This window comes from Melanerpes formicivorus, unplaced genomic scaffold (genome assembly GCF_026170545.1).
Source record: "Melanerpes formicivorus ecotype bairdi unplaced genomic scaffold, bMelFor1.0.p_v2 SCAF_12, whole genome shotgun sequence".
Classification (NCBI taxonomy): domain Eukaryota; kingdom Metazoa; phylum Chordata; class Aves; order Piciformes; family Picidae; genus Melanerpes; species Melanerpes formicivorus.
Genome location: NW_027142364.1, coordinates 618,408 through 630,526, shown reverse-complemented (window position 1 = coordinate 630,526; position 12,119 = coordinate 618,408). Strand labels below are relative to the sequence as shown.

Genomic DNA, 12,119 nt, shown 5'->3' with positions numbered 1-12,119 from the left:
CTTAAAGTACAGGGCTCTTCACTCCTGCCCACCTTAATTTGTTTCATAATTCACCTTCTCCCCCAGGTCTCAGCTGAACAGCATCGCAGTCCTAATGTCAGATACTTAACTGCTCTTGCCACAGAATGGTATTGCCCTGCTTATTTTTAGTTCTGGGGGAGTGCTGCAGATCAGCAATAATCATCTGCTCTAAATTTATCCCAAAATGCTCAAAAGACACTTGATGGGAGTTGGTAGCATTGTTGTAACTGTCTAAGGATAGCACAGCAATTATCCCTAAGATTAGCTTGAAGTTGGCTGCTTCCCTTCCAAACTTGAAGTGATCCTGTTCCTGAAAGCTTATCTGCTTCCCTCAGCTCCATGACTTTGTCTGATGAAAGGCAGCAGCTCTTCTAACAAAGCTTCCTCTCAAAAGGTACAGGCTGGGGAAGAAAATAATAATCACCGATGCTTCTCAAAGCAACAGGCACAGCACAGAAAAGGTTCAGAATTCAGACAAAAATGGACAGATTATCTGCTTTGCATAAATGTGACACCTCCCTGGTCACCACCGAGCTGGTACCTGGGGGGAAAGCACTTAAGAGCTCTAGAATTCTGGGGGGCAGCAAGGAAAGTGTGGCCAGCAGGGCTAAGGAGGTTCTCCTCCACCCCTACTCTGCCCAGCTGAGACCACAGCTGCAATCCTGTGTCCAGCTCTGGGCTCCCCAGTTCAAGAGAGACAGAGACTTGCTGGAGAGAGTCCAGTGGAGACTACAAGGATGATGAAAGGATTGAAACATCTCTCCTGTGAAGAAAAACTGAGAGCCCTGGGACTGTTTAGTCTGGAGAAGGCTGAGAGAGGATCTTGTCAGTGTCTATCAATATCTGAAGGGTGGGTGTCAAGCTGGTTTTGGTGGTGCCCAGTGATAGGACAAGGAACAATGGGTACAACCTGGAACCCAGGAGGTTCCACCTCAACATGAGCAAAAACTTACTCAGTGTGAGGGTGCTGGAGGCCTGGAGCAGGCTGCCCAGAGAGGTTGTAGAGTCTGGAGACTTTCAAGACCCATCTGAAGGTGTTCCTGTGTGACCTCCCCTAGCTGACCCTGCTTCAGCAGGGGTGTTGGACTCTGATCTCTGAGGCCCTTTCCCACCCCTACCATTCTGCAGTTCTATGAATTCTGATGATGATTTGCAGCTTCTGCTCAGAATCATTTTCTCAGCCCAGGGCTGGCCCACAGAGGCCACAGACCAGGAAGCCTTGGGCTAAGAGGGAGATTTTGGAGCCCTGTATGTAGAGCTAGCTGTGAGGTCGCCGTCACTGACTGCAGAAGTGAATGGAGGCACTGGGGCAGTATGTAACACAGTGCCAGTGACTGTGCCCACAGGCCACCTTCTCTCAGCAAGCCAGAAAATGACTCTGTGCTCTCCAGCCAGACCTTCTGCTCCCTGAGGCAAACAGCACTGCCAACCAAAGCTCACCCAAGGGAAGTTATTTATTTATCAGCAAATGAGGGAGAGTTCCCAGCTGAGAGTGCCCAGGCACTGCAGTGGTGCTGTGCTCAGCCCAGAGGGACACCACAGAATGAAACCCTCACAACAGCTCTGCACAGGTTCTGTGAGCCTCTCACAGCAATGAGTGCAGCAAAAGGGGAGTGGGGGGTTAGGGGCCAGGGCAGTAGAAACCAACCAACCCCTCCAGCCTTGGTCAGGTTTCTCAGGCTGACCTGCTGTCAGGTCTTTGCTTCCCTGCTACCAGAGGACAATTCACTACAGGGAGAGGATTTAGAGTGTCTGTTCTAAAGCCTAGTGAAATGAATCCCTCTATAGACTTTGGTGTACTTCAGAGCAAGTCCCTACCATATGCTTCAGGATGGATGGCTAGGGACACCAGGAACCCTGCAGCCCCACAGGTGCAGAGGCACTGAATGCTGGGCTGCTGCTCAGGGAGTCCCTTGAAAGCTCTTAGCCAAACACAGCAAACAGGCAGCTGAAACTTTTGCTTAAAAGACCACTTCTGCTTTCCCAGGCCAGAAGGAAGGGACCATAACCTCTTCAGTTGTGGTAGTCTGAAATCAAAAGAAAGTCTCAGCCCTTCCTGCTACCTGCCTCCCTAGCTTAGTGGGATTTTAGAGCACAGAGGAGATAACTGCTCCCAGACATTGCTCTGGTTACAAGCACTGCAGCTCTCAGGCACACTAAAAGGCAGAGCACTTGTGTTACACAAAGCTATTTACACTGGGAGAACCAGCTGGAGGCTCTTTCTTCCTGATGTAAGCCTCTGACAACACATCTTGGTTCCCCAGGTATTCAACTGGTCCAAATTCATCAATGACATCATGTCAACAGTGCAGATCAGCGTGGAGAGCACCGAGCACGTCATCGTCTATGACCCAGAGTACCTCACCAAGCTGAAGCCTGTTCTTACCAAATACACCTCCAGGTAGGTAAACTTGGCATTGGTGCTTGTATTGTGGAGAAGGACCTGGGAGTCCTGGGGGACAGCAAGCTCTGCGTGGCACAGCAATGTGCCCTGGTGGCCAAGAGGGCCAATGGGGTCCTGGGGTGCATTAAGAGGAGTGTCCCCAGCAGATCCAGGGAGGTTCTCCTCCCGCTGTACTCTGTCCTGGTGAGACCTCACCTGGAATATTGCAGCCAGCTCTGGGCTCTCCAGTTCAAGAGGGACAGGAATCTGCTGGAGAGAGTCCAAGGGAGGACTACAAGGGTGGTGAAGGGACTGCATCACTGCCTGGTGAGGAGAGGCTGAAAGACCTGGGGCTGTTTAGTCTGGAGAGGAGAAGACTGAGAGTGGATCGATGTCTATAAATATCTGAGGACTGGGGGTCAGGAAGGAAGGGACAGGGACAGCCTCTGCTCACTTGTGCCCTGAGATAGGACAAGGGGTAATGGATGTAAACTCCAGCACAGGAGGTTCCACCTCAACATGAGGAGGAACTTCTGCACTGTGAGGCTCACAGAGCCCTGGAGCAGGCTGCCCAGAGAGGTTGTGGAGTCTCCTTCTCTGGAGCCTTTCCAGCCCTGTCTGGATGTGTTCCTGTGTGACCTGTGCTGGATTCCATGGTCCTGCTCTGGCAGGAGGTCAGACGCAACCAGAGAACCCTTCCAACCCCTGACATCCTGTGCTCTCCAATAAACTCCAGAAGCCTGAAGACATGACCAGCTTACTGTGGTGGTTGTCTTGTTAAACAGGGACCTTCAAAACTACATGGTCTGGCGCTTCGTCATGGACCTGGTCAACAGCCTGAGCCGCTCCTACAAGGACACCAGGAACGCTTTCCGCAAGGTGCAGGAACTGACCTCCCTCCTCTCAAGCTGTAAAGAGGACTTCTGGGAACCACAAAAGATCATGCTAAATTTTGCTCAGTGCTCTTGTAGCATGGAGCAATGCCATGTGCTGTGAATTCTGCACCCAAAAGCTGGAGCAGGCTCCCCAGAGAGGTTGTGGAGTCTCCTTCTCTGGAGACTTCCAAGCCCCATCTGGATGCGTCCCTGTGTGACCTGTGCTGGATTCTCTGCTCCTGCTCTGGCAGGGGGGTTGGACTGGATGGTCTCCAGAGGTCTCTTCCAACCCCTAGCATTCTGTTCACTGAAGCTTGTGCTGGAGTGTTCACATAATTTCTATGATGTGTGCTTGATGGCTGGAGAGGCTTTGGAAAGCTCTGCTGTGATGCTTGGCCTCTGTGCTCCCCTGAATCTAAACCAGTCCCTGCTTTGGTAACAGCACAGTCCTCAGCTTGTAAGCGGGTACTCAACTGTTCTGGCTCAACTGTGGCATTTAAACTAGAGCAGGGGAGATTTAGGTTGGGTATCAGGAGGAAGCACTTCACAATGAGGGTAGTGAAATACTGGAACAGGTTGCCCACTGATGGGGTTGGAGGCCCCATCCCTGGAGACATTCAAAGTCATGCTTGATGGGGTCCTGAGCAACCTGATCTAGTGTCTCTGCTGACTGCAGGGGGCTGGACAAGATGACCTTTGAGGGTCCCTTCTGACCCCATGCACTCAGTGATTCTATGATTTGTTACAGACTCTTCAGCACCCAAAGCAAAACATTGCCAGTCAAACACTAGGAGCCCAGCCTTGGCTTTCAGGCACTTGGTCCTGCAGGTATTTTAGGCTCTCAAGGAAATGCAGAGAAATGTCACAGACAGGCTGGAGATCAAAGTCCTTTTGCATTGCCACAGCAGAATCTCCTACATTGCAAGCTAGCTCAGCTCCATTAGAAAAGGTTAAAGCCACTTGGTGATACCTGCTAGTGACAGAAGAAATGCTTCTAACACACACATGCAGCTCTTTAAGGAGATTACTCTGCTGCATGATCACAGTGGCCCTGTCAGAGCTGGGACTGCAGCAGAGGTCCCTGGACCAGTGTGAGCCTGGACCAGTGTGAGCACCAGTGTGAGTGTGAGTGTGGACCAGTGTGTCAGGGTGTTCCTCTTGAACCTCCCCTGCTCTTAGCTTTCAGAGTGGTTTTCTTCTCTCTACCTTTCATCTTTATAAGGATAAAGAATCTTGCTAATGTTTCCCAGGTTTCCTCAGCCTGTGGCAGATGCTCTCATTACAGAGCCTTTGTAACTGCCATACCCTCAAATATGAATCACATCCAGCAGTTCAAGGTGGATTAGGGTCCTGTGAAACACACCTCTGCCAGTCACCTACTGCCCCTAGAGGATCAGAGAATCCTTTGGGTTGGTAAAGCCCTCTAAGATCAGAGTATCACTAAGGTTGGAAGAGACCTCAAAGATCATCGAGTCCAACCTGTCACCACAGACCCCATGACTAGACCATGGCACCAAGTGCCATGTCCAATCCCCTCTTGAACACCTCCAGGGGTGGTGACTCCACCACCTCCCTGGGCAGCACATTCAATGAGTCCAGCCTTCAACCTGACACCACCATGGCCATCAAGCCATGTTCCCAAGTGCCATGGCCACAGGTTTCTTGAACACCTGCAGGGATTGGCACTCCACCACCTCCCTGGGCAGCCTGTGCCAATCCCTAACCACCCTTCCTGGGAAGAAATTGTTCCTAATCTCCAACCTCACCCTCCCCTGGCACAATTCCCTCTCATTCTATCACCTGATACTAGGCAAGCCCTCGGTGGGCCTAGATGTCACTCTGTGCCCTCCTGCTTGTGCTTCACAGGCACTTTATGGCACGACCTCAGAAACTGCTGTCTGGCGGCGCTGCGCCAACTACGTCAACGGCAACATGGAGAACGCGGTGGGAAGGCTGTACGTGGAGGAGGCCTTTGCTGGAGACAGCAAACACGTGGTAAGGCCTTCAGCAAACTTAGCCTTGTGCCTTCTAGGCATCACTCCCTTGCCACAGCTTTCACACAGCTTTGGTGACACTTTTTATTCAACCCTTTCGGCGTAGTTGGTGACTTCTGCATTCGCAGCCTGCCACCACAGGCAGGGGGACAAGGAGTTACTGCTGGTGGCCTTCAGCCACACTGAAGTTAGTCACAGAGTCATAGAATTGTGTGGAAAATACCTCCAAGATCATAGAGTCCAACCTTCACCCCAACACCACCATGGCCATTAAGCCATATCCCAAAGTGCCACATCCACAGGTTTGTTGAACCCCTCCCAGGATGGGAACTCCGTCACCTCCCTGGGCAGCCTGTGCCACTCCCTGACCACTCCTTCAAGACAGAAGTTTTCCCTGATATCCAACCTAGACCTCCCCTCGCACAACTTCAGGCCTTTTCTTCTTCTATCACCTGAGACTAGAGAGAAAAGGTCGACCCCCACCTGGCTCCAACCTCCTCTCAGGGAGCTGCAGAGAGTGATGAGGTCTCCCTCAGCCTCCTCTCAGGGAGCTGCAGAGAGCAATGAGGTCTCCCTCAGTCTCCTCTCCTCCAGGCTGAACACCCCCAGCTCCCTCAGCTGCTCCTCCCCAGCCCTGCTCTCCAGACCCTTCCCCAGCTTTGTTCTCTGGACCTGCTCCAGCTCCTCAATGTCCTTGTTGGAGTGAGGGCCCCAAAACTGAACCCACTATTCAAGGTGTGCCCTCAGCAGTGCCCTGTCCAGGGATGTGATCACTTCCTTACTCCTGCTGGCCAAACCACTGCTGATCCAGCCCAGGATGCTGGTGGCCTTCTTGGCCACCTGGGCACACACTGGTGCATGTTCAGACAGCTATTGACCAGCACCTCCAGGTCCTTTTCTGCCAGGCAGCTTTCCAGCCACTCTGCCCCAAGCCTGGAGCATTCCTGGAGCTGTTAACCCTTATCTGACTCTTATCACTCCTACTGTCTGCAGGCACCTTTGGACATATGCCAGGTGATTTGATCAGATGAACAACATCAGTGGAGGGTCTCTATCAGATGGTTTTTTTTTACCTGAATGATTAAAGTTCATTGCCTTGTGAGCTCATGCCTCTTCCCTCTCCTCCCAGAGGACAGGTTAAATGCCCACCTCAACCTGAGCTCCAGGTGCTGAGTGTGGCCCACACAGAGCACACACTCCAGCAGCCACTGCAGGAAAAAAAAACCCAAGTCTGGGTGTGGGAAAAGAACTGGATGATTTGCTGTGGCTTTGTGACATTCTGCTGCTTTGCCCCAGGTGGAGGAAATGATTGCAGACATTCGAGATGTCTTTATCAAAACCTTGGATGAACTCTCCTGGATGGATGCAGAAACCAAAAAGAAAGCAGAACAAAAGGTAAGTTACATCTGAAAGGTACTGAGGTCCAGACATCCTTAACTTGACAGATTCTACAACAAGTCCCTGCTTCAGCTCTTTCCTAAATACAAAGCAATACTTGCAGCATCAGAAGGAACTGAGTGAGGTTTGGGTTTAAAAACCCTTTGTTCAGGACTTCCCATTGTCAAAGTTTGGGAGCATTCAAATGACTTCTTGCACTGCAGTGCAGGTGCAGGAGGAGCTACTTAAATAAGTTTGCAGATGACACCAAGCTGGGGGCAGGAGCTGATCTGGAGGGTAGGAGAGCTCTGCAGAGGGACCTTGCCAGGCTGGAGAGATGGGCAGAGGCCAACAAGATGGCATTGAAGAAGTCCAAGTGCCAGGTGCTGCACATTGGCCACAGCAACCCCATGCAGTGCTACAGGCTGGGGGCAGGGTGGCTGAGAGCAGCCAGGCAGAGAGGGATCTGGGGGTGCTGGTTGATAGTAGGCTGAACATGAGCCAGCAGTGTGCCCAGGTGGCCAAGAAGGCCAAGGGCATCCTGGCCTGCATCAGGGAGAGTGTGGCCAGCAGGAGCAGGGAGGTCATTCTGCCCTGTGTTCAGCACTGGTTAGGCCACACCTTGAGTCCTGTGTCCAGTTCTGGGCTCCTCAGTTTAGGGGAGATGTTGAGATGCTGGAAGGTGTCCAGAGAAGGGCAACAAGGCTGGGGAGGGGTCTGGAGCACAGCCCTGTGAGGAGAGGCTGAGGGAGCTGGGGTTTCTCAGCCTGGAGAAGAGGAGGCTCAGGGGAGACCTTCTTGCTCTCTCCAACTCCCTGAAGGGAGGTAGTAGCCAGGTGGGGGTTGGTCTCTTCTCCCAGGCAGCCAGCAGCAGAACAAGAGGACACAGTCTCAAGCTGTGCCAGGGGAGGTTCAGGCAAAGGTGGTTCAGGGGAGGTGAGGAGAAAGTTCTTCCCAGCAAGAGAGATTGGCCATTGGGATGTGCTGCCCAGGGAGGTGGTGGAGTCACCATCCCTGGAGGTGTTCACAAAAGGCTTGGAGCCATGGTTGATCAGCAGGTGTTAGGGATTAGGTGACAGGTTGGACTTGATGACCTCTGAGGTCTTTCCCAACCTGGCTGATTCTGTGATTCTATGAAATGTGGATCCAGACCCAAACTGAGTGGAAGTGTTCACATCTCTGGAAATTTCTAGCTGTGTTTTCCTGTCATGTACTGAAGTAAAAACCAAAAACCTCAATGAAAATCCAGTTATTAATTTCCTTACTCTGAAGCTCCTGTAAGATCTGTCAAACACTTCAGGGTTTCTGCTCTTTGTTTACACCAGCCTGTCAGCTCCACAGCACAGTGGAGTGTGTCTCTCTGTCTGTCTGTCTGTCTGGTGCACTTCACTTGCAAAGGAAGGAAGGGAAGAGAGTTTCCAGGCTTTTCCATGGTGGTAATTAACCATCAGAGCTTTAGAGTGCTCCAAATCAACACAAAATGCAAACAAGACCTGCAGATAATTAACATCCTGAGGTCTCTGCAGTGGCTTCCACACTGCATTTCTTAGCTAATTAGGAGTGATTTCTAAACCTGGCTGGATTTGCTATGGATGCCAACTGCTGTTGTCCCTAGGCCATGGCAATCAGAGAGAGGATTGGGTACCCAGATGAGATCGTGACTGATGACGAGAAGCTGAACAGTGAGTACCAGGAGGTAAGTGTCCCTGACAGGCAGCATGGCCAGGGAAGACTCACAGCCACTCCAGGACAGTATTTGATGGGACTCCAAGGGGATGCATCAGTGCTAGAGGAATTACACTGGGATAAAATGTGCAAAAGGGCTGGAGCAGCTCTGCTGTGAGGACAGGCTGAGGGAGCTGGGGGTGTTCAGCATGGAGAAGATTCCAGGGGGACCTTAGAGCTGCCTTCCAATGCCTGCAGAATCCTACAGGAAGGCTGCAGAAGGGTTTTCATAAGGGTGTCTAGCAACAGGACAAGAGGCAATGGTTTAAAGCTGAAGGAGAGCAGGTTTAGACTGGATCTTAGGAAGGAGTTCTTCAGTGAGGATGCTGAGACTCTGGAATAAGCTGCCCAGAGAGGTTGTGGATGCCTCCTCCCTGGAGGTGTTGAAGGCCAGGTTGGATGAGGCCTTGAGCAGCCAAATCTAGTTGAGAGCTGTCCCTGCCCATGGCAGGGAGGTTGGAGTAGATGAGCTCTGAGGTCCCTTCCAACCTGAGCCATTCTTTAATCCTGTGGTACCATGTGGAGCCAGCAGTGCTGAGTCCAGCAGCTACAGGTTTCAAGCAGGCAGCCCCCCAGAGCTTAGGGTCAAACCCAACAAAAGCTGAATGCCACTCAAAAAGATCAATATCAAAAGGCAATGAAGATCTCTGGAGAGAATTACACAGCCACTGAGATCTCCCCAGCTGCAGCAGCAGCCCTGTGACACAGCAGAGCACTGCAAACTCAAAGCCCACTCCTGCAATGCATTGCTTAGCTCATTGTGCTTTGGAGGAGATCCTCCAGAGCCATATCTTGTACTGCAAACTGGTAACACCACCTCTAAGGACTTTTCCCTCTTTCTCTTCAGCTGAACTACAAAGAAGAAGAGTACTTTGAAAACATTATTCAAAATTTGGTGTTTACCCAGAAGAAAAGGTTGAAGAAGCTTAGAGAAAAGGTGGACAAAGAGGAGTGAGTATCCAAAACCACTGGGTGTGCTCTTTCATCCACTTTCCACAGCAGGAGGTTTCCCTGGGGGGTGGGTAGTGATGATTCAGTGACTTTGCCCTCCATGAAGAGGGCCTTGCTCATGTCTCAAAGGCTGGGCATGGAATGGAATGGCATGGAATGGCATGGCATGGCATGGCATGGCATGGCATGGCATGGCATGGCATGGAATAGAATAGAATAGAATAGAATAGAATAGAATAGAATAGAATAGAATAGAATAGAATAGAATAGACCAGGTTGGAAGAGACCTTCAAGATCATCACGTCCAACCTATCAACCAATCCAGCACCACCTAATCAACTAACCCATGGCACCAAGCACCCCATCCTGAACACCTCCAGTGATGGTGACTCCACCACCTCCCTGGGCAGCACATTCCAATGGGCAATCACTCTCTCTGTATAGAACTTCTTCCTCACCTCCAGCCTAAACCTCCCCTGGTGCAGCCTGAGACTGTGTCCTCTTGTTCTGGTGCTGGGTGCCTGGCAGAAGAGACCAACCCCCACCTGGCTACAACCTCCCTTCAGGGAGTTGGAGACAGCAAGAAGGTCTTCCCTGAGCCTCCTCTTCTCCAGGCTAAGCAACCCCAGCTCCCTCAGCCTCTCCTCACAGGGCTGTGCTCCAGACCCCTCCCCAGCTTTCTTGCCCTTCTCTGGACACTTTCCAGCATCTCAACCTCCTTCCTAACCTGAGGAGCCCAGAACTGGACACAGGACTCAAGGTGTGGCCTAACCAGTGCAGTGTACAGGGGCAGAATGACCTCCCTGCTCCTGCTGGCCACACTCTTCCTGATGCAGGCCAGGATGCCATTGGCCCTCTTGGCCCCCTGGGCACACTGCAGGCTCATGTTCAGCCTACCATCAACCAGCACCCCCAGGTCCCTCTCTGCCTGGCTGCTCTCAGCCACTCTGCCCCCAGCCTGTAGCACTGCCTGGGGTTGTTGTGGCCAATGTGCAGCACCTGGCACTTGGATGTGTTCAATCTCCTGCCCTTGGACTCTGCCCATCTGTCCAGCCTGTCGAGGTCCCTCTGCAGAGCCTCTCTGCCCTCCAGCAGATCAACTCCTGTCCCAGCTTGCAAGCTAGCAAGCAGAGCAAAGCAACTGGGAGATGGTGTAGAAGGTTAAGCACTCTGGAGTAGGTCAAGTCTGGTCCTTGAGTTCCCAGTGTGGGTTTAAGTGGACTTCTGGAGAGCAGCTCTGTAATTAAGTTCATCTGAAAGATGCCATTAAGAACTGAAAGCTGCCTGACATTTCTTCTTCTGTTATTATTATTAGGTGGATAAGTGGAGCTGCTGTGGTCAATGCCTTTTATTCAGCAAGCAGAAATCAGATAGGTAAGGTTTACCAACTTCTTCACTGGGCACAGCTTTAACTAAGACAAATGGTTTGCATGTGTGTGTGTGTGTGTGTGCATTTGTACAAGGAAAAGGTGAAACCATCTGAGCATTCTGGGGGCTGCAGAAGGGCCTCAGTGCAGCAAGGTCAGAGGTGTCATTCAGAATGGTTCCATCTCTTTGGGTTTTGAGGTGCCTCTGTGCAGGATGGGGAGAGGAGCAGTGGAGGGGGGGGGGGGGGGGGGGGGGGGGGCACAGCTTTATGGCCAAGGCAAATACATTAGGAAATAAAAAGGCCACCAGAGTGAAGGGGTTGGAAGGGGTGAGCAGGGAGCACAGCACCCTGAAGGAAACACTGGCTGAAAAAAAGTCCCAGAGCTTCCTGCCATGAAGGAAGGAAGCTCTGCCATGGGCTACTTGTGGCTTCCATTCCCTACAGCCCTTTCACGGACCCCAGCTGCTTCTGAGTTTCTGTGTCCTCATCTCCAGTGCTTCCACACACACAGCTGTGAGAGGCAGTGCTCAGAAGAGAGACTCCAGCAATCAGCTTCACATAAGCTGTGCTTAGCAGGCTTGTCCTAAGCTGCACAGGACCAGCATGAAGAGGGCCTTGCTCATGTCTCAAAGGCTGGACCTGCATTAGGATAGGATAGGATAGGATAGGATAGGATAGGATAGGATAGGATAGGATAGGATAGGATAGGATAGGATAGGATAGGATAGGATAGGATGGAATGGAATGGAATGGAATGGAATGGAATGGAATAGAATAGAATAGAATAGAATAGAATAGAATAGAATAGAATAGAATAGAATAGAATAGAATAGAATAGAATAGAATAGAATAGAATAGAATAGAATAGAATAGAATAGAATAGAATAGAATAGGACCAGGTTGGAAGAGAGAGCCCAGGTTGGTGCCTGGGCTCACTGCTTCTACAGCATAGGGTTATGGTTCCAGAGCTGCTTCAAGTCCCAGGCAGACAGAAATCCTGCATGGCTGAGTCACCACCTTCTCTGTCTGAAAAGAACCATGACAAGTGGGACACAGAATCACAGAATGGTAGGGGTTGGAAAGGACCTCAGGAGATCATTGAGTCCAACCCCCCTGCTAAAGTCTTTGGGGCCCATTGAAGCCAGCACTGCCCAAACAACAAAGTTTACTCAGAAAACATCTCCCCAGCTCTTATCTATAGCACTCCAAGATCTAATTATGAACCACAGCTCCATACCAGCAGGACTTTAAAGCAGTCCCACTTGAAAGGCAACTCTTAACTGGTCACTCCCTTGAATACAGAGCCCTGGCATTCATCCTTTTACATATAGAAGAAAGGTTTCAGTGCTTTTGAGGCATCCTCAGCTGTGGCTCTGAAGAGATAAGGTCCGCCAGATGACTTCACTGTCTGCTGTCATTTGATT

At 51.1% G+C, this 12,119-nt stretch overlaps 2 protein-coding genes across 5 annotated transcripts in view; one reads left to right on the top strand and one right to left on the bottom strand.

The window, feature by feature from the left end:
* STRIT1 (small transmembrane regulator of ion transport 1) overlaps nucleotides 1-12,119 on the bottom strand; it is a 221,839-nt gene that overhangs the window by 172,430 nt on the left and 37,290 nt on the right. The window lies entirely within an intron of this gene.
* Nucleotides 1-12,119, top strand: part of MME (membrane metalloendopeptidase) — a 53,839-nt gene that overhangs the window by 25,056 nt on the left and 16,664 nt on the right. For all 3 annotated transcript variants that reach the window (XM_068144879.1, XM_068144877.1, XM_068144878.1), the window contains exons 11-17: nucleotides 2,286-2,422; nucleotides 3,190-3,283; nucleotides 5,146-5,274; nucleotides 6,570-6,668; nucleotides 8,266-8,346; nucleotides 9,223-9,326; nucleotides 10,642-10,700. In XM_068144879.1, the coding sequence (XP_068000980.1) occupies nucleotides 2,286-2,422; nucleotides 3,190-3,283; nucleotides 5,146-5,274; nucleotides 6,570-6,668; nucleotides 8,266-8,346; nucleotides 9,223-9,326; nucleotides 10,642-10,700 (703 nt within the window). The remainder of the gene's footprint in view (nucleotides 1-2,285; nucleotides 2,423-3,189; nucleotides 3,284-5,145; nucleotides 5,275-6,569; nucleotides 6,669-8,265; nucleotides 8,347-9,222; nucleotides 9,327-10,641; nucleotides 10,701-12,119) is intronic.